General features: G+C 55.3%; 1 protein-coding gene across 9 annotated transcripts in view; it reads left to right on the forward strand.

Moving 5' to 3' along the window:
* The window catches only part of MCF2L (MCF.2 cell line derived transforming sequence like), a 186,706-nt gene that overhangs the window by 72,505 nt on the left and 93,159 nt on the right, over positions 1-21,042 (forward strand). The window contains exon 1 of one of the 9 annotated variants that reach the window (XM_058548514.1): positions 16,865-16,985. The exons of the other annotated variants lie outside the window; for them this stretch is intronic. Within the exon in view, the coding sequence (XP_058404497.1) occupies positions 16,889-16,985 (97 nt within the window). The 5' untranslated portion in view covers positions 16,865-16,888. Of the gene's footprint in view, positions 1-16,864; positions 16,986-21,042 lie in introns of those variants that run through there. 9 annotated transcript variants of the gene reach the window in all.

The following is a 21,042-nucleotide window of genomic DNA, read 5'->3' on the forward strand; positions in this document are numbered from 1 at the left end:
AGAATGTTCTGTTTGTTGTGGGAGATGCTTGAGCAATTGAGTTGTACCCTCACACTATTAAGGAGCTGTGGATTCTTCTCTAATTTGGCATGAAATTGGAATTTCCTGACAGTAGTTGTGGCTGGGTTATAGCCTGTGATCTGAAGGGTAATTTCCTAGAGGCTTGGCCAGGATGATAGATGAGAACACAGCACACTTTTCCTCAGTTGTTAACACATGAGAACAACCAACTCTTTATTAAAATAGCTCCCCATGCTTTACGGAAGAGCATAAATGGTGTGAGGGCAACATTATCTTGAAAATAAAGGAAATACATAAACCTCACTTTCTTTCTCACCAGTTCTTTGTAGTTATCGTTGGAATGCTTGATATAATCTGATTTCCTCCCCAGGGCTGAGTAGGACTGGTCTTTCTAACTCGCTGGATACTTACTCTAAGGGTCCAGAAGAGCCAGCCTGCACATCTTCTAGTAATTTAGTCACTGTCACCGGCCCAGTGACCATAAAAGGATGTCCTAGCCAATTCTCTTCTTGGGGAAGTTGTGATGTTCCTGGGTTACTTCAGAGAACAAATCCAAGAGACAAGGAGAAGGGCGGGGAGATGGAAGGGGTTGGAGCAGGGTCCCTCCTGGCTGAGTGGCAGCTCAACCCAAGCGAGCACCTTTGAACTCTGTTTTCTCTCTGCTTTGGTATGGGACGGGGAACTCTTAAAATTTCACTTACCTCCTTCTTGTTAGGTATTTGTTTTATTTTTGGTGTTTGCTTTTTATCGATACATAAATAGACCAAATATGGGCAGTTAATGAGTCGAAGAAATCATGTGCTCTTCTACAGAAGTTAAGATTTGAAAAAATGATATTTAAAATTTTGTTTTTTAATAAAAAGGAGAGTTATGTCTTACGAAATAGAAATCAACACATAATTTTTAAAAGATCTCTTTAGTTTCTTACCTGCTTGCCCTATATAGTGCTCGTGGTTAGTGTATATTTTCTCTTTCGATCTGTGAACCTCTCTGCGGTGTAGCCATCATGCCCGTTTCACAGATGTGGGACCTGAGGTTGCAGTTAGTGCACAGCTGGGCTAGTCAGCGGCAGAGCTGGTATTTGACATTCCCCGTTGTGCCCAAATCCCAGAATGTCATGATGTCTCCAAGTTGCGTTAAGCTTGTGAAAAGCTCAGTTGAAGCAAACTCAAGGCGACTGGTTTAGAAAGGAGAAAATGAAGAGAGGAAACGTCACCTTTTCCCTGCTCCTGCTGCCCAGTGAGTGCCGGCCGGCCAGTGTCTCGAGGGTGTGGCCCCCCTATAAACTGCTCGCTCCCCACCCCTGCCCAGGGCTGCCCCGCAGGAGCCTTTCTTTCCTGTCCCCCCTTCGCCTTTGGCCAGCTGCCCCGAGGCTGGGCAGAGCCTCGCCTCCCCTCTCTGTAGCTGCTACCTGGCAGGTGGCCGTCCCCAGGGCCCGCATCACACCTGGGCTGTGCCACCCAAATGCTTCCGGAAGCCAGAACCATGGGCTGCTGTCACCAAGAATCCGCCTGGTGGAACGCCTAGGGTTCAGTCCCCAACGCTGTCTGTCGGCTGCAGCTGCGTTCGGAGTGACCTTGAGCCGACGTGAACTGTCTGGAGGAAGTCAGCCCATGAGGAGGCAGAGCGGGTCCCCAGCCTCGGAGAGAAGCTCTGTCCTGCGCCTCTTCGCCCCGCTTCCCTTTATTCCCTTCCTGTATAAAAAATTATATAGCGGTGGGGTCTGTTAAGACGTGATACATATATAACTTATATAGCTCGGTTAATATGTGAAAATAGGTAGTTAACCCAGAAATGCCCAAACACACCCTAAGAATTTTTTGAGTAATATTTATACCGAGTTTTTGAAAATTCTTCTGTGTTTAATGCCTCCATTCATGGTTACGTTATGGAGTCTGGAACCCCGGGTGTGAGGCTGGAGCAGCAAGAGGCCAGGGTGGGAGCGGGGAATGAGAGCAGCGGGTTTGACCAGTGCGTTAGTCAGCTCGGGCTGTGGTAACACAGCACTGAGGACCGGGTGGCTTAAAGGACAGACGTTTATTGTGTCACAGATCTGGAGGCTGGGGGTCTGAAGTCAGGGTGTCCCCAGGGTTGGTTTCTTTGAGGCCTCTCTTCTTGGTGTGTAGACGCCGTCTTCTCGCTGTGTCCTCACACGGTCGTCCTTCGGGGTGTGTCTCTGTTGTGATCTCCTCTTCTTAGAAGGACTCTGATCATACTGGATCAGGGCCTACCCTAGTGACCTCGTTTTACCTTAATTATGTCTGTAAAGGTCCTGTCGGCAAATACAGACACATTTGGAGGTCCTGCGGGTTGGGACTTCAACATAGGAGTTTTGGGGGGCCAGAGTTCAGCCCATGACAGCCAGATTTCGTATGAACTGCTGGCTACGGCTCCAACCTCAGCTCAGACACTGAGGGAAGTCGGAAGCCTTGAGACTTTTAAGCAGAGGAGTGACACCATCTCACTTAGGTTTCTAATGGCTCGTCTGGCTGCTCCTTGAGAAGGTGGAGCAAGCCGTGTGAAAGGAAGGCCACCGCCCCACCCAGGAGAGGGTGGACAGCCGGGGGACCCGGGTGGTGGGCCTGCAGGTGGGAGGTGGTGCTCGCAGTGGAGTTCTGGACGTGTTTTGTGTGGTGGGGATGACCGAGCTGGACGAGGACAATGAGAGGAAAGAAGAGAAGCTACTGTCACCTGAGCCACCCAGGCAGCTCGCCGCTCTCTGGCCGTAAATCCTCCCTGAAGGTGGTGTGTGGCTGAGATGGGGCTTAGCGTGGCAGGGGGCCAGGGCCTGAGGGGCCAGAGCAGCAACAGTGGGGTTTCAGGGGAAAGAAGGCTCCCAGGACCTCCTTGGAGGCAGAGCGGTCTGATACCCCATTGCACCTGTCGGAAGAAAGGATTCCTGCCAGGTGAATCACCCAGGGGGCGCAAGGTGTGTGTGTTTCTGCACAGAAATGTTCATGACGTGGAATGTAGGGCATTAGGTGCAGTGGCCGAGCGTCCCAGCAAAATTAAAATCCGTCCAGCCCCGTTCCATTGGATGCGTTAGTGCCCTCCCCAACAGCTGTCTCCTGCCCCAGTGATGGAATCCTCAGGAATCATTTTTTCAAATCCTTTCTTAAAACGTGTTGAGGCCCTTCAGGAAGTGAGGTAGACGTTGGTGGCGGGGGGTTGTTGAGTATTTCATAACGTGTAATTTAGATTTCTGATTAGGTAGGTGTGACTGTGAAACACGGACACTGTTTTTAAAATAAACAAATAGCGTATACGCGAAGTTTCCTGTGGGTCTCGTTAGTAGGGATTCAGGAGTGGGTTTGGAGAGTCTGAGCAGAAAGGGAAGCTTGTGGGATGACGTGAGTGATTTATTCCTTTTTAGGATGGTCCGTTTGAGACCTTGTGGTTTCCCCCATCAAGCACAGGGTCCTCAGGTGTGGTCCGGGACCAGGCATCACCTGGGAGCTTGTTAGAAATGCAGATTCTTGGGCCCGGCCCTCCAGGTGAGTCTGATGCCCCTAGCTTGAGGCCCGCACGGGAGCTGGGGGGGGCCCCCAGGCTCAGGTCAGTGGGAGGAGGAAAGCAGGGCACCCACACCCTCAGTAGACTCCAGAGAAGGAATCGAATGGAAACAGCGAGGGCTCCTTGTGCCCGCACAGGCCCTGCCTGCAGCGCCTGCTCGCCTGCAGCTAACACGGGGTCCTCCCTCCGGAGTCAGCTCAGGGGCTGCTCCCTGGGCCCTTCGCCCGCTGCCCACATGGCTCTGTTATTCGTGCACACTGGACCCATCACCCTGGGGCAGCACTGGCCTCGAGGTACCGTCTGCCTGGTGGGGGCACATCCGTCCACTCCGTCCACTTTGCCACATCCGTCCACTCACTGAGTCTGCATGATGTCCCCAGGCCTGGCTCTAAATGTGCTCCTGGGTGTTGAACCAGCACTGCTGACATGAAGTGAGAAACTGTGAAACACCCAGGGTGCAACACCTGAGGATTAAACGTTTGTGAACACTTTTCTGTTTCAAAAAGAAAATGTGTGATTGAGAAACTACAAATTAATTGCCGTGACTTTCACAAATAAACACAGATGATTGAATAAATTGTGAGAACATAGACAGGAAAGCGATTGTCTCCAGCTACCAACCAAGATACACTAAATTCATAATAAACTATTTTTATGAGAGTGTGAGAGTGAAAAGTCAATGGAACTTCATACCTTGGTGTCTGGATTTGGGGAAGGCTTTATGCCCCGAGCTGACCTCCACCAACAAAGAGGAGGGAGCAAACGGGGTGTGGAGATGGTGTGGACCACTTGTCAGCAAACGCTCACTCCCCTCCCCGTCTGCTGTGGGCAGAGCCCGTGTCCCCTCCTGTCACGTGCACTTGGCAGGTTTGGTGCTCACACATGCTCGCACAGGGGGCTGGCCCTTCCTGCTCCCCGCTGACCCCTCGTGAGCATGTGCCTGGGGCAGCCACTGCCCCTCCAGCCTGGGTCCAAAATGAGACACATGGAGCAGAGCCACCTCATGCTGCAGAGCTGTGAGCACAAGAACACTACTATTTCTGCGCACTCGGTTGGGGACAGCTTGTCCTGCAGGTTAATGTGGCACCCTCTGACTGATACGGAGAGTACGGTTTGAATAGTCAGCTGAGCAGCCAGTCATCCGATGGGTGAAGAGCAGGCCGCAGGGTGCCGCCACCGCCTTCTCATTTTTAAATAGATGACGAAATGTTCTCCTGGACTATTGTTGCAACAGAGAAGACCCATCAGAGACACGGCCGTGCTGGTCCAGCATGAAGCCGCTGTCGTGCGGGGAAGGAGTGGAGGGCTCTGTTGGCCTCCACAGAGTAGGGCTAAGAGTAGTGAATCAATGAGTAGAAATTACAGGAAGCAGGTTTTGACTGAAGGAGAATATTTTTCCAAAGGACTCCAAAAATGGGGTGCCTGCTGGGCAGGGCCGGAGGCTGTCGAGGTGGAGCGGTGAGGCTTGTGGAGGCCCCCTGCCTCGGGGCCGAGCCAGGACCTGCAGCGGCTTTTAGAATTGCTGCCCTGCTCAAAATTTGTAAATGTCTCTGAGACTCCCATGTTTAGTGAATTTGGCTGCAAAAAATAAAGACTCCTGGTGGTTGAAGAGGGTATTTAAGACACTAAGTGTACTTTAAAGTAGATTCCTGGAGTTGCTCTAAGCATCTTGACGGAGACAGTCTTGACTTGGATTTGTAGAAATCAGTCACATTCATGCTTCTGTTTGCTAATTATCCCTTTGTTTAAGCAAAACAAACAAACAGAAACGGGGTGTGGTTTAAGTGGGTCTTGGTTGGTCGTTGGTCGTACCACATGCATGAACTCAACCTGCTTCTGTCATTGTCATCTTCACCCTGGGGCCTGCCAGCTGACAGTTGCGTTGCCAGCGCCCTCCCCCTCCTTGCTCAGTGCACAGCCTCCCTCCCTGGGACCAGTTCCGGGACCAGCCGGCTCTCCCAGCCTGACTCCCTTTTCCATGCAGCCCGGGTGCATGTCACTGTGTGCCGTTCCCATGTTTGCTGGTGGCTTCACAGATCAGCTTTGTCCTCCCGTCTACGTTTGAAGTTCCCCAAGAACAACGACCACGTTCCAGGCTCTTGTGAGCCCCCTCCCTGGGGGCACGTGGGGCTGAGTCTACAAAGACCCTCAGGGTGGCCGGCGTCTTTTCCCATCAGCTCCGTTGGCAGACGCTCCTGGTGAGAGCTCTGCTGTTGGTCACCTGCACCAGCAGAATAACAGAAATCTCCCCAGAATCAGACTTTTAGGGACAAATAGCTATAAAAGAAGATGACCTGAGAGACCCTTCTTTTGTTGTAACTAATAATGATTAATAAACATTGCAATGAAAAGTTTTCCAAGCCTCAGCTCCTCGTGAAATGGGGGCCATCCCTGATGAACACATTTTCACTAGAAGAGGACAATTTTCGCAGTCCCTTAGGGTCCACTCATTCTCAGTTTAACCAAATGTAGTCTTCACAGCTTAATTCTAGAACGTGAGGCTGCCTTCTGCGTGTTTCTTCCGGTTACCTCACATGCAGGGGTATGCATGGTGGAAGCTCTGTCTGTCTGTCTAAACCCACTTCTTCGCCAGAATTATCATCTCTTTGTAAGTACATATTAATCCTTGCAGTTGGCAAGGCAATAGTATTTTCACATTTCTGTGTTTCAGATCCACTAAGAATTTACCTGGTCACATTCATTGTATACCTCTGGGTTTGGAGAAAGAAATATTTGTTATCTTTCCAGTGTTTACAAGCTCACTGCCATTGTCTGATACACATACGAGAGTCCAGTTGCCTAAATTAGAATTCAGATGAAGGCTGAAGTTAAAACATAGCGATGTGCTTGGGGTACTGTTTGGACAAAATGTGGAATGAGGTTTTCTATGGTGGGAGGTGATACCAGTGCTTGCTGCAGAGAGCTGTGTGGGGGTTAGAGACTGAAGTCACTGACTGGAACTGTAACCTTGGGTTCAGACCAGCTCTGGCGTCTGTTGGTCACGTGGTGCCTCGGTTTCCCCATCTGTAAAGTGGATCCATGAGAGCACCTACCTCGTGGGGTTGATGTGAGGAGCACATGAGTTAAATTCATATGAAAAGCCCTTGGAGCCGCCCGCAGGCGGGAGGCTCAGCACCTGTCACGTATGCACATGGTTAGTGAGTGCCCGGCTCATGCACTCAGCACATGTTGTTGCCGTTATTGTTATTGCATATTATTAACTATTTTATTCGGTTAACAATCTGAGTAACGAAGCCTGTGGGGATTTCCAGAAGTGAGAAGAAGAAGGGAGGATTGAGAGGGCGTGGCAGGAGAGGAGGGGACTCTAGACTGGCTCCTCCAGGGTGGCCTGTTACACGGCGCACCACGGGCTGGCCTCGGCACACGGCTCTCAGAAAGGAGTCTTCCAGAGTGCCTCCTTCTCTCGCAGAGGAACCATTGTCCCAGCTTAAATCCCGAAAGACACACAGCGCTGAGAGGACCTCAGACTTTGGGAGAAGACTTCCAAGGAAATTCAAAGCTGTAAGTCTGAAAATACAAAAGAGCCGATTGTTTTTCCTGACTTATAGAGATTAAATGGTTTTGGTGTGTCTAAATTGAGGTTTCGGCAAACGTTCTGGGTTTTTGTTTTATTCCATTATTAATAGTGTTAAAGAAAGAGTCCAGTCCCCAGAGCATGAAAGCCAGTTCTCGTCGTTATAGTCCTACCACACGGCAGTGGTGCTCAGTTCACCAACGGAAAGAGCGAGTGTTAAGTTTCGTTGATGACATTTTTAGCAAGATTTTAAGGATGGTGAACTAATGCCCCAAATATGACTTCACTTTTATAAGGATGCTTTGTCTTTAAAGACAAAATTTTTTCAAAGTGTTTTGATTTCTGAATCCTTAAGAAGAGAGCACTTCTTTTGATATTTAAATGATGGGAAAATATAGAAAGTTGTTGAATGAATGAATGCACATAGATGTTAGGTCTCCATGATTTATCAGTGTTGTGATTTTTTTTTTTTATGAGGAAGATTGGCCCTGAGCTAACGTTCGTGCCTGTCTTCCTCTATTTTGCATGTGGGATGCCGCCACAGCACAGCTTGATGAGCGGTACACGGGTCTGCACCAGGGATCCGAACCTACCAACCCCGGGCCCCGGGCCACCGAAGCGGAGTGCACGAACTTAACCACTACACCACCGGCCGGCCCTGTCAGTTTTGTAATTTTATGCCTCCACCAATTCTAATAGGACTAAAATTTTTACTGTTCTCTTTTCTGAAACCGCATCCTTAGAATTGGCAGGATCATTCATTCATAGGGACACGTTCATTCATCCACCCACCAGACGCTCAGGGAGCCTCCGCGTGCGCCGCACAACCGAGGCCAGGCCAGCAGGACGCAGCTTCTCCATGTGACAGGTTCTTCTGGATCCGGAAGCTTCACCGGAACAACCTTCAGACGTAAACCGTTGTTGGATGTGCTGTGTTGGAACCTCGCTGCAGAGTGGAAGTGAGCAGTTCATGGCTGCGTGTTTGTTCCCAGCAGAGGAAAACCTTTATCTAAGCTTTAGCCCAGCCAGGTCCCAGTCTGCGTTTTTGAAAGATTATTGCAAAGACAGCATAGAAAGGACCTAAAATCACATGTCCTCTGTTGTCTGTGTTTTAGTAGATTTCTAGATTCTTGTGACTTGGGCATCGTCTCTACATTTTGTCATGATTGGTCAGTTGTGATGTACCCTTTATTTTAAAAAATCAGACATATCACTTAAAAATCTCATTTTTAAGAGTAAGCAGTTTGGGGCCGACCCTGTGGCTTAGCGGTTAAGTGCTCACGCTCCGCTACTGGTGGCCCGGGTTTGGAGCCCGGGTGCGCACCGACGCACCGCTTCTCTGGCCACGCTGAGGCTGCGTCCCACATACAACAACTAGAAGGATGTGCAACTACGACATACCACTATCTACTGGGGCTTTGGGGAAAAAAAACGAGGAGGATTGGCAATAGATGTTAGCTCAGAGCCAGTCTTCCTCAGCAAAAAGAGGAGGATTGGCACGGATGTTAGCTCAGGGCTGATCTTCCTCACAAAAAAAAAAAAATGAGTAACCAGTTTGGGACTAAGTTTCTGCACTGACGTTTTATTCCTGGGTTACAGCGGCCTCGGGATTCTAGAACTATCCTGTGTCTTACGGTTATCTCAACTACTCAGTTCCCAGAACTTCCCATCTTTGTTAGAGGGAAGACATTGTCTTTGAAAATGGCAGAGGCATCCTGACTCAGAGCCCCTATTGAACATGGAACAACTCAGGAGTGCCCGCGGTGCGGCTCCCTCCAGAACCACTGTCGGGCAGGCAGCCAGGTTGTGGCCAAGAGAGCAGTGCCAGGTGATGGGCTGGGACTGGGTGCTGAGCAAGAGGAGGGCTCGTTAGGTGTGTGGGCCTCGGTGCTTCCCAGACACAGGAGGGACTGGACAGCAAGGAGAGTGTCTGTGCACAACGGGCAGGGGCGCCAGGCATCAGGTGGAGTGAAAAACCCAGGAAAAGGGTAAAGTGAGGAGAAGTCGGAGCAGCACTTCTCCGTACGAGGGAGGCCCCTCAGCGGGCTGGGGGCTCCGCAGGCGCTGGTGGACACGGTTTTTTAAAAAGAGAGAAAACGCTCTTTTGTGCCCGAGTCCTCAAGTGTGGCCTACAGCTTCCACACAGTGGTCCAGCGGGTGGCCACTTCCCTGCCCATGTCAGCCCCAGGAGGATTGAATTTCCAATTACCCAGCACCTCGTTTGGTTTAAGACCTGCACTAAATAGCTCCCTGCTCCCCTGACATGATTAATTTAAGACTCTTTTACTGCCAAAAACCATGGCATTTATTGATATGAGTTTCTTAACAGTAGCTTGAGACCATGTTGTACAGAATATACTCTTGGGGTCCAAAAAGAGTCGGTCTGCTTCTCAAGGGGCCTACAAATTCCCTCAGCTTCTCCAAGATGCGCTCAGCAAACCGAGGGCGGGCCAACGTTGTGTGAGGAAGAACTTGGTGTTTTTTGTATGTTTCCAGAGGAGGCCATCGAGGAGCTTAGGGAGGGAAATGCCCTCCGACTGCTGGGAAAACCCCATAGTGTTTTCAAGATGTTCGCCAAACCCAAAGGCTGCAAACGTACAAGACGAAGAAACCAACAGATTGTGAGAGAGCATGTCTCAGAGCTAATTTTTGGAAAGATTTAAGTTGGTAACACCTTTAAAACGTATTTAGATGCTTAGGGGAAAAAGCTCTGACTCACTAGCTGCTCAGGGAATGGCCCCGACATTCCAGATTTTCCTGGTTTTCTATGCGTACCTTCACACGAACATGGGGAAGGGAAAGACACCGAGAGGGACATTCGGTGCCAATGTCAGAAGCAACCCAGGGTGGACAGCTTGTTCCTAATCCCCTGTGGCGAGTGCTTCCATGGACATGTAGCAACCACGTTTCCGCGTGTCTTTTCCTGACACTGTGGACTGAACCGAGGTGAGGCCCGGTTCCCTCGTCTCGGGAAGAGCGCTCGCGTCCTGGACTCGCAACATCAAACGCGCCATCTGTTTCCTCCTGATTGTGTGTTGGGACGGCCTCTGCTTGGGAGCCAGTGTAAGGGACAGAAATGAACACTTGAGTGCCTGGCCGCCGGGCTGCTGATGCCCTGAGTCTTGGTCCCCATGTCCCTTGGCTTCTGGGTGAAGGACGTGCTGGCCATGACTCCCCAGGCTCCGTGATCCGTTTCCCTCTTGCAGCTTCTTAGGGATGCAGCAGGGAGCCAGCCTCATCCCTGCGTTCTCGGGCTCTAGGTGACAGCCCAGGTGGGTGTGGAGGCGGGGAGGGGAGGTGAGAGCCGCCAGCATGTGCTTCTCCTGCTCTTGACACCGTCCGTGCCTGGAGGTGCAGATCCACAGGCCACCAAGGAAAGCGCTGGCGGAATCACCCAATTGTGCAAATCCGAAAATGCATACCAGAGCTGCTGCCCCTGCCAGGCCGAGGAAGCACAGGTTCCCGAGACCAGGATTGTCCCCTTAGCTTTGCGGTGTCCAACAGGAAGGACACATCAGTTTAGCAGAGTCCCCTCAGCCTGTGAACGCTCCTGGGAGGAGGGGCGCACCCTGAGCGACTGAAATTAAATAAATGTAGTATCTTGCTGCAAACCTGCCCTCATTGCACTGGCTTATGAAGGGGCCGCCGTGCACCTGGGTTAAGTGTGGTCTCCAGACAGACCTGAGTGCTGACCCACCCTCACTCTTTGTCTGAGACCCTGAGCGTGTAATCAGCACGCCTGAGCCCTCGGAGCCTCGGTGTCACCGTATTTTAAATGGCACTAAAATGAACTGCCTGGGAAGTTAGGTCTGAGGATCTGAATCACCGGAGTGTGCCCAGCGTGACGCTGCAGACAGCAGCTGCGGGGCGAGAGGAGCCGCCGGGCGTCACTGGGGTGCTGAGGGCTCACCCCTTCGGGAGCACAGGGTCGGGAGCCGCCGGGCGTGTTCAGCGTCTCTCTGTGGAAAGTGTCGCTTGCCAAGCAAAGCAGCATCATCGTTTCCTTTCTCCGAGCTGCGCAGCAGACAGGAGTAAGCGGCAGAGCTTCCTAGCTTATTCCAAGAAAGCCTGGGGCCGCGTCCCCTCCCTTCCTCCCGCCTTGTAGTTGTTTGTTTGAACTTGGGACTTCCTGAGCGTGGAAGGTGTTTTTGGCTTGGGCAGTGGAGCAGATCCCTGACGCTAGGGGCCCCGGCCGCACGAGCCCCTCTTCTGAGGAAGGAAACGCCGGGACTTGTGGATGGATTGGCAGGGTGTGGCCTCGCCCTGCTCTGCAGGCAGCTTTCTCGGACATTTTCTCCCGCCTGGGCATCCTGCAAGGGTGGAGGGCAGGCGAGGGCCGGTGTCGGTCTTTGCGGGCTGGCCCTCCGTTCGCAGGTGGCAGGAGGCAGGCCTAGGGCGAGGGCCGGTTCTGAGCTCCCCAAGTGGACTGTTGGTGTCCACGGTCATTACGGAGGAGTGTGGCCTGGACGTGGAGGCTGGAGGCCGGCTGGACACTCTGTTGTTCTTTCCTGGGACTCGGTAAACCAAAGGTCACTAGAGGTCGTGTGCCCGGCTCAGTGTGCAAGGCAGCGCCCGGCGCTGTTGCCCCACGTCACCGGTGCTCGCCTGGCTTTCGACTGTCCCCAAAGGAGACCTGTGGGACGGTGGAAACCTCCGGCACAGAGGCTGCACTTGGCCCTGGAGGGAGCCCATCCTGAAAAATCAAAGCCTCTGCTGCTGCTGCTGCCACTGCTGTGTGTCCCCGACGGGAAGACGACGCGATGGCCAAGAGGGGAGCGTCCCGGGGCCACCAGTGTTGGCTCTGCCTGCTGCCCTCCAGGCGCCTGGGGGCCTCGAGGCGCCCACAGCCAGGTGAGGTGGGAGAGGGTGGCACCATCTGTGGGGCACGGGGACAGGTGCCGGGTGTCCCCTCGGTGTCCCCTGTATGTTTCTTTCACCAAAAAATGTGTGCCACGTGCAAGACTGGAACCTGGTCCAGGAACCTGGACCGTGAGTCTCTGCTTCAGCTGGGATGATGCAGGGCCGTCCCCAGTAAAGGCAGCAGTCCTGGCACGTTTGTAGGGGTGCACACTCCGTGGGTGAGGCGCCCTTTCTCCTGAGGGCCGTCCTGCGGTGGAGGATGGTGCGGAGCTGTCTCTTGTCCTGCCCCAGCATCCGTGTCTGGGGCAGGCCTCTGTCCTCCTCTGCAGGTGGACGTCAGCGAGCCAGACCTGGGCAGGCAGTCACCTGCGAGGAGCGCAGGCTGCCCTGAATGAGTCTTTCTCTCTGAACGGCGCTGTTTTTTCTAGAAGGAGGGCGTGGGAGCTGCCAGTGTTCGCTCAGCCAGACGGCACAATTGACATTCTCACGGGCCTCAGAGTACTGTTTTCACAGCGTGACTTCCAGAGGAGGGAGCACCTTCTGGGAGGCTGAGCTGGAGAAAAGAGCCTTGTCGCTCACTTCTGCTCCTTCCTCCCGGGAGCCCCCTCCCTCCTCCAGGGACCTGGAAACATGAGGTTTGCTGTTGGGCAGCAGCTGACTCTGTGACCTCAGGCACGCGGGGGCCCGTTGTTAGGGTGTCAGAGTGGAATTTGCTCCCTGGACAGACGCCATTAACGTCTGCAGTGTGCAAGACCTCAGAAATACCAGGTCAGAGCCGGCCCCACCCTGCTCCGTGGTCTGGGGGCCCACGGCCCTCTTCCATTTGGGCAGGCGAGCAGCTGCCTGGTGCTGGCCGGTCAGCATCTGAGAGAGGACGAGAGAAGCCCTGTGCCAGCCCAGTAAGCCTGTGTGAAGCCTTCCCTGCCCTCAGGCAGCCAGCCCTCCACCAGCCGGCACCTCCTGGGCAGGGCCGAGCATGTGGCCCTGGTGGGCTGACGGCCTGGGGTGGGCTCAGCCGAGGGCAGGAGAGCCTCCCTCAGTTTCCCTTTGGGGCCTACACTGAAAGCTGAGCTGCTTCTGCTCCGAGGTTGTTGTTCTGAGCTCAGCTGCGTCAGTGCACAGGATTCAGGGTTAAAGTAACAGGGTCTTGACCTTTCATTGAGCCCCCCACTTCTGTCCTAACGCAGAGTGAGTGGGGCGGTTACGAGGGCCGTGTGTGGACCCTTGGCCCCGCCTGCACACGCCGGGGTCTGAATGCTCCGTTTGTGCCTCCCCGTCCTCCCAAGCCTGCTGTCTACAAAACACTGGACACGGGTGGGGGTGGGTCCCCGAGTTGTCTCGCCAGACTCACCCTGGTCAGGGGGCATCCGCGCTCTGGCTCTGTTAGGAGGGCACTGAGGACCCCCGACTCTGAAGGGACTGAATTATCATCCTGAGGCCCCCCACTTACCAGTCATGTGGCCTGGGCAAGCGGATCTAGTGTTCCTGGGGTGTCCCTCTGCTGTGAAATGGGGGTCCCAGGGCATCTTCTGTCTCTGAAACGAAGACCCCCAAGGTGTCCTCTTGCTGCGAAATGGGGGCCCTTAGGGCGTACCCTTGCTGTGAAATGGGAGCTGGCGGCACTGGGGCCATTGCTGAGCCACTGCGGAGATGAGGAGCAGGGCCGGTGCCGGCTGAGCTGAGCAGCTTCTCTTTCGTCGTTAGCTCTGTTAGAGGCCGTCGGTGCCCTGGCTCTGCCTGTTGTAATCAGGATACAGCATGGACGATGGCAGCTGAGTGCTTTGTGACACATGAGGCTGTGGATCAGTGTGGCTCCATGCCACTCTCTCAGCCTCGCTGCACTGTCCAGTCCCCATCCCACTGCACCGTCCGGTCCTGATCCCCCTATACCGTCCGGTCCCCATCCTCCCTGCACCATCCAGTCCTCGTCCCCCCTGCACCGTCCCATCCCCCGGCACTGTCTGGTCCCCGTCCCCCTGCACCGTCCCGTCCCCGTCCCCCTGCACCGTCCCGTCCCCGTCCTCCCTGCACCGTCCGGTCCCCATCCCCCTGCACCGTCCCATCCCCATCTTCCCTGCACCGTCCGGTCCCTGTCCCCCTGCACCGTCCGGTCCCCATCCCCCCTGCACCGTCCCGTCCCCATCTTCCCTGCACCGTCCGGTCCCCGTCCCCCCTGCACCGTCCCATCCCCCGGCACCGTCCCGTCCCCATCCCCCTGCATTGTCAGGTCCCCGTCCCCCCTGCACCGTCCCATCCCCCGGCACCGTCCGGTCCCCATCCCCCCTGCACCGTCCCGTCCCCATCTTCCCTGCACCGTCCGGTCCCCGTCCCCCCTGCACCGTCCCATCCCCCGGCACCGTCCCGTCCCCATCCCCCTGCATTGTCAGGTCCCCGTCCCCCCTGCACCGTCCCATCCCCCGGCACCGTCCGGTCCCCATCCCCCCTGCACCGTCCCGTCCCCATCTTCCCTGCACCGTCCCGTCCTCGTCCCCCCGCACCGTCCAGTCCGCGTCCCCCGGCACCGTATGGTCCCCGTCCCCCCGTCCGGTCCCCGTACCCCTGCACCATCCCGTCCCCCCTGCACCGTCCCGTCCCCGTGCACCGTCCGGTCCCCGTCCCCCTGCACCGTTCGGTCCCCGTCCCCCTGCACCGTCCCGTCCCCATCTTCCCTGCACCGTCCCGTCCCCGTCCCCGTCCCCCCGCAACGTCCAGTCCCCGTCCCCCGGCACCGTATGGTCCCCGTCCCCCCGTCCGGTCCCCGTCCCCCCTGCACCGTCCCCGTCCCCCTGCATCATCCGGTCCCCGTCCCCGTGCACCGTCCGGTCCCCATCCCCCTGCACCGTCCCGTCCCCCTGCACCATCCGGTCCCCGTCCCCGTGCACCGTCCGGTCCCCGTCCCCCTGCACCGTCCGGTCGCCATCCCCCCTGCACCGTCCGGTCCCCGTCCCCCTGCACCGTCTGGTCCCCATCCTCCCTGCACTGTTTGGTCCCCGTCCTCCCTGCACCGTCCAACATGACATTTCAAGACTAAATCCCCTTGACCAGCAGGCGGGGTGACCAAGCTCTCGGGTGCCCGCTGCTTCACTTTTCTTGCTCTCAGAGAAGCAGAGCGGCCTGGCACACCTGTCCGTACGTGTCCGTCTGGGCCAGGCTGGGCCTCTGTGTCCCCGTGGACGGACCTCCCCAGGCACTGCCGCTGTCTCCCTTGGGTTGAACATTGCAGAAGCATCTTCAGATTAGGAAGTGACCCAACAGTCAGACTTCCCACCACAGATGGGGGGCCCGGAGAAGGTGTAGTTGCAAGATTGTAGTTTTCCCTGATAGCCAGAAATGGATATCAGTTAGTTAAGGGGAGTCAGGGATAACCTCTTGAGTGTCACCTCCGCTCTGCCCTGCAAGGAGCTGCCACACTGTCAGAAACAGAAGACTGCCTACAGTGGGCGCTCAAGTGTGTGGGGAGGGGCGTCCACTCTGTGCTCTGCTGCCCTGGGACATTCGGCACCGAGTTTCAACAAGCCAAGAAAACAGATTGTTTTACTTAGAGTTGAAAAATGCTCTTTATAGAAACGTGTTTCAGGTTGGCATGGCCAATTTTTAAAAAAAGAACCAGAATTAATTAAAAGAAGCAAATAAATACATTTGAGTCACCTGGATATCACTGCAAATATGCACTAAATACCCCTGCGTTAGCTTCCTGGTAGCTAATGCAAAAAGGGAAAATGTTTGGACACGAGGTCAGATGCAAAAAAAAAGGTTCTTCTGGAAGAAATTCTGGAGGAAACCAAGGGCTCAGCTGAGTACACTGGGAACACTGGAACGCTCAAGTGATGTCTTTGGAATGTTTCCTTTCTTTTGGGAAATCAGTGCACCTAAAAATGTTGAAAACATAGCACTAAATTTCAGTGAGGCCCTTTTCAAAGTGGGCAGACCACAGGATGGTCCCAGCATTTGCTTGGGTTCCCCTGTCTGTTCCAGGAGAATCGAGTACTGAAGGGGGAATCTGACCTGTGACCTAAACTGGCTCTCAGCCAGACGAGCCGCTGTCCACGCCTAGTGGTCTGGAGGGCATTGTATAACGTAGACCTGTGACATACGGCCTGCATGCTTGCAATGCCAGATCACAGGGTGGAGCTGACGCTCCCTGTGACCCGGGGGGGGACAGAGGCCCAGGAATGTGTCCACAGTCATCTCTGGTGTCGGAGTGAGGGGAAGTCTTCCCCACTGTCCCGGAGGAGCCCAGACCGAGTGGTGGGCAGTGCAAGGCTGGCTGTGATGGTGGCCCATGCATTCTCTGGGCTCTGAAGGAGGGTGTCCAGGTGGGGGCCCATGCTTTACACCCCAGATCTGTTAGAGACACACAGACCTGAATGAGAGGCTGGAAGGGATGCAGGGGCGCTGGAAAATGGTGCCTTTGTCTCCGATTCACTCACCTTCCTGTAAGCAAACACAGCCTCCACCCCTGTTTGTTCCCGAGAATTGTCACTTGTGTCCGGAGAATTGGGCTTTATCAGATGGAAGAAGGCAGTGACGCGGAGTCGTTCTGAACAGTGTTGTCCGATTTACTGTTGCCAACGAATACAGGTCTCTCCTTGGCTGCTTGGACCTTCCCGTTGCCTGCTTGAAAGCACAGGGAAGTCACACCAGCAGAGGTGTCCCTTGTGCCTGGAAGCGAGGCCAAGATGGGCCAGGTGTTCCTTTTCCCTTTAGCCTCCCAGCAGCTGGCGAGCTGGCCCGGAGTGTGTGTGTACACAGGGTGGGGTGAGCAGATGAGGGCCTGCAGGAGAGTAATCACCTTTCATTGCTCCGTCCTAGTTCACGGTGAACCGAAAGTAGAAAGTCAGCTGGTCCCTCATGCAGATTTTAGGGAGCAAAGTTCAGTAGAAGAAGGCTAATGGGTAACCCCGGGAGGGCAGCAGGATCGAACGCGGGGGAGAGAGTCTGCCTGTGTGCTTATCAGCCATGGGAGACAGAAAGGCTGCCCGGATCTCCGTGGCGGAAATGAAAAGATACTACATTTATTCTGAGTGGTGCTCCTGGCTGCTCTCTGTTGCTGAGGGTGAGTCCTTGGGTCCCATAAGCTGCTGTCCCTTTGGGATCACTCACAGGAGGTGCACGGGGGACGGTCCAGGGTTCTGGCTGTGGTGACTGCTGTTTCGATGCATCCGTTAGTCCTCAATGTGGGAATGGTTCTTACAGACTTCTGGCCTTGGCAGGGGAGGATCTTCGTGAATCTGTGTAATCTGAGTCCCCTGGAGTTTGGAATACTCAGGGAGTGGGGATTATTAGTAAATGAGCCTTTCACACACAGTTATCATCAGATGACTCTAAGTCATGTCACCAGCTTCCTAAAGCACATGATCTCCCTCTGGCCGGCAAGGGTAGGCTCCATGGCCGGGAGGAGAGATCAGCCAGCACCAAGCCCAGCAGAGCTGCAGGCGACCCTGTTCTGAGGGCACCTGATACACGGAGGTCCACACATAAAACACAAAACAGAACAAAAGCCGTTGGCTATGTGGTATTGATTATCCCGTGACAGTGACGCAAGCTGAGCGACTTGTCTGAAGATCGGCTGCCTCGTCCCTTTAAGGACGGTTCAGTGACACAGAGCTGCTTCCGTGTCAGCTTTCCAGGGAGCTGCAGATCCCAGCGAATCTTCCTGCACAGTCCCAGCAGAGCCCGGGGCCGTGGCTGGCTGAGTGGGTCTCCTGCCTGGGAAGGGGCCCCTTCACACAACTTGGACATTCAGGACATCTGGAACATGGGTACTGAGGGGCATTGCTCCTTTCTTGGGGAGTCCCGTCCTGTCTGTGGTGAGAACTCTGACGTCTTTGGGACCAGGATCTGGCCTGGCTGGGGAAGACGCAACCCGGTGAGGACGGGGGCCTCTGGACATTTCCTCGGCCTCTCTTTTGGCCCCAGTTCTGAGTTCTCAGCATCAGATGTAGAGCTTTGCATCACTCAGCTGAGTCTCACCCCTCTTATGGACGGGGGGTGGGTCAGGTAGCCATCAGAAGTGACATCGCTTGTCCTGGAGGGTTGTCAGGAGCAACCCACCGAGACGGGACAATCGGGCGTGGGCACTGGTGGGTGATTTGCGAGTGCGTCTGGTGTTTGCTGTGTGGACCACGGGCTGGGCAGGCTTCCCCGTTGCTCCCGTTACTCTCACAGTAGTGACAGGACTCCAAGGACGGGAGCCGGGTCAGCGAGTGATGGGGGCAGACGCAGGGACGGAGGTGGGCCAGGCAGTGGAGCCCCCAAGGAGCCCGGGGGAGGGGACAGGAAGGCCAGGATGGCTCGGCTGGACAGAGGGAAGCCCGCAAGTGGGAATTCCCGAAACCTGTGACCCCGCAGCCCCCGTGAAGAACCGCAAAGGTGGAAGTGAATTTGGCCTCGGAGCTCCGGGTGGGGGCGGAAACCCAGGCTCTGCCGACGAGACCAGTGACTGCCTCAGTTTATCTTTTGTAAAATAATCACAGGCTTTTCCCTTCAGGGAAACTGAGGCTGAATGAGGGGTCGAAGCTTCTGTGGAGGTTCAATTCTCAAGTCAGTGATGGGGCTAAGCCCGCAGTCAGACGAAACAGCCTTAATACTGACAGCAGCATGTGGAGTTCGTTGTGTCCGGCCTCCGCCTTGTCACGCGGGCTGGCGGCTCACTGGTGTCCCGTTTGAGTAAATCCCGCGAGAGCTGCCTCCTGCTCAGCCTGGGGCTCAGGGACCGCTGTGCTCCTCTCGTCCTTGGGGCGTCCACGTCCTCCCCGTCCCACCCCACGGGTGAGCGCACGGGGCAGAGTCTGCGTGTCTGAGGGGCGCGTTGAGGACACGAGAGCAGATGGAAGGGCCTTTGTGGCTGTGAGAATGTCCCGTTTCAGTTCTCTTCAGGACTCTTCATTGATATTAAAGTATTTCTGGAAGGAACTGCTTGAGGGGCAAGTATTTGGTGAAATTAAAGAGAAGATGCTGGCTCCTCCAGCCCCCGAAGGCGGCCTGCTGGGGGACACGCACCTGCGGTCTGAGCGCCACGTCTGGTGACCGCCCGGTTCTTGGCCTCGTCTGCTGCAGGCCGCCCCAGCCCGTGAAGCTCCTCCTGCGTCACAGAGACGAGAGCTGGGCCTCACCTGTGCCCGGTCCCGGGCCTGCGTCTCACCCGGGCCTCCGGGGTCCCCAGGGATGACGAGGACTCGTGAAGGGTGGCAGCCGCTCGTGGCCACCGTCTGCATTTATGTTTTGCCAAGAAAATAAGCCGCGGAGCCGCGCAGGGCTGCGAGTAAGGTCTTTTCAAAGGTGCTCCCTTCTCCTGCTCTGTCGTCCTCACATTGAGAGCCGAGGAAAGCCTGTCCGTACGATTCGGGACCCGTGGCCGGAGGGCTGGTGGACACGGACGGTCACGGGGTCGGGAGCAGCCCTTGGAGCGGCGTCAAGTCGGTTTTGATGAGCAGACACTCAGGCTGTGGGCATCGGTGAACTCGCTTTGGGGAAGTCCTTCTCACCAGACTGTCCCTCTGGGCCGCAGCCCCCACCCCTTCCCCAGAGGACAGCGGGACAGCGGGACGGCCGTGGGGCTGCCGCTGGCGGGGTGCATGCGGCCAGGGGGCCCAGGGTCTCTGGTGTGCATCTGGTCCGGGTCGGGTGGAGTCTTTGAAGGTGGTCTCTCTCCACCCCCTTCCAGCACCTTCTGGAAATGCTTTTGTCTAAACTGCATGTAGGCCCTCCTGCACCCCCAGGGACACAGCCCGGGGTCCCTCTCACCGCCCAGCGTGCAGCTGATACTGGGCAGCCCCCGAGTTTCTGTTTTGCGTCTGTCTTTTCCTCTTCATTTTTCACTTCGTGTCCAAATTCCCCTCCTGGTTCCCTCAGAACCGCTGTTCATGTGACAGCGGAATCCGAGGGCGATCTGCTGCCACAAGACAGGAGGCACAGGCTTGGTGCCCCTCTCCCCCATTTGGCTAAAAATACTCGACGGGTAAATCAAAATTGAGACAGAGCGGCAAAACCCAGGAAGTGAAACTCGACCTTCTGGGGCCTCGAGGACCGAGTCCTGAATCTCAGACAGCTCAGCGGCTCCGCCTGGGAGAGAGGAGGCCGGCAAGGCGGCTGCGGGAGCTTCTGTGGGCAGCAGGTAGGAGCCTCAGAGCCCCGAGTCAGCGCGTCACCCGACACGGCTGTCGGGGCCAGCGCTTGTTAGAACGGACGCTTGTTAGAACAGACACTCGGGTGGTCCGCAGAGGTCGTGTTAAGACTTTAGATGGCGAGTGTGTTGTGATGTCGGAGTGCCAACAGGATCGCCACCTGCAGCGCCACCTCAGCATCATCGGCCTACAGCTGGTCTCTGAGAGATGCCAGAGAGGGAGGTGGATGTGCCCAAACTTGGTCCCTTGGCACAGTCTGGAAATCTGGCAGCCTCGGTGTTCGTGTCCTGCAGAGAAGGTGGCAGGGCCAGGCACAGGCCGACTGCTCTGAATGAAGCGTTTGTGTCTGGAGGAAAGTTGCAGGAGCTGGACTGAGGGTGGGAAGGCTCCACTTAGGGAGGCATGTGCCGGGCATCTCCAGGCCCAGTGGACGCTCTGTGACCATTTACTGGCACAGCCTGGTTTACATGATTCAGAGGAAATGTGAGTAACAGCTGACAGCACATACGCTGTTTGCTATGTGGGCATGGCTGCTTCTGACCAGGGTGCGTGACGCTTTTTATATTCTTTATCTGCCACGTTTGCTTCTTTCCCAGTGTTATATGGGGAGGAGGAAAGGCTGTGAAGGGCCTCTGGGATGCAGTTGAGCCATTATAGAAATGTGTATCTGAAATACACACAGAACAGGGAAAAAAGGCAGTGGGAGGGCCACATGTTTGCATCTGGTGTCTTGGAGGGGCAGTTGGGACCTTTCCTTAGAGCCTCTGACAGGTATGTGTGCGTCCTTCCCCAGTAGGGGGCTTTGCTTGTATGCGGGCGGCACATTCTGACGGCAGCCGGCTCCGTAGAGACCCTGTAGGCGTCATTCTGCGTTGAGCAGGAGACGAAGCTCAACGTCTGGGGTCCCTTCTTAGTCTGGGTCCCTTCTTAACTCGTAACCTCCATGTGAGATGCGAAGAGATTCAGTAACGCTTTCCTTTTAATTTA

The sequence above is a fragment of the Diceros bicornis genome, chromosome 9, assembly GCF_020826845.1.
Source record: "Diceros bicornis minor isolate mBicDic1 chromosome 9, mDicBic1.mat.cur, whole genome shotgun sequence".
NCBI classification, from domain to species: Eukaryota; Metazoa; Chordata; class Mammalia; order Perissodactyla; family Rhinocerotidae; genus Diceros; species Diceros bicornis.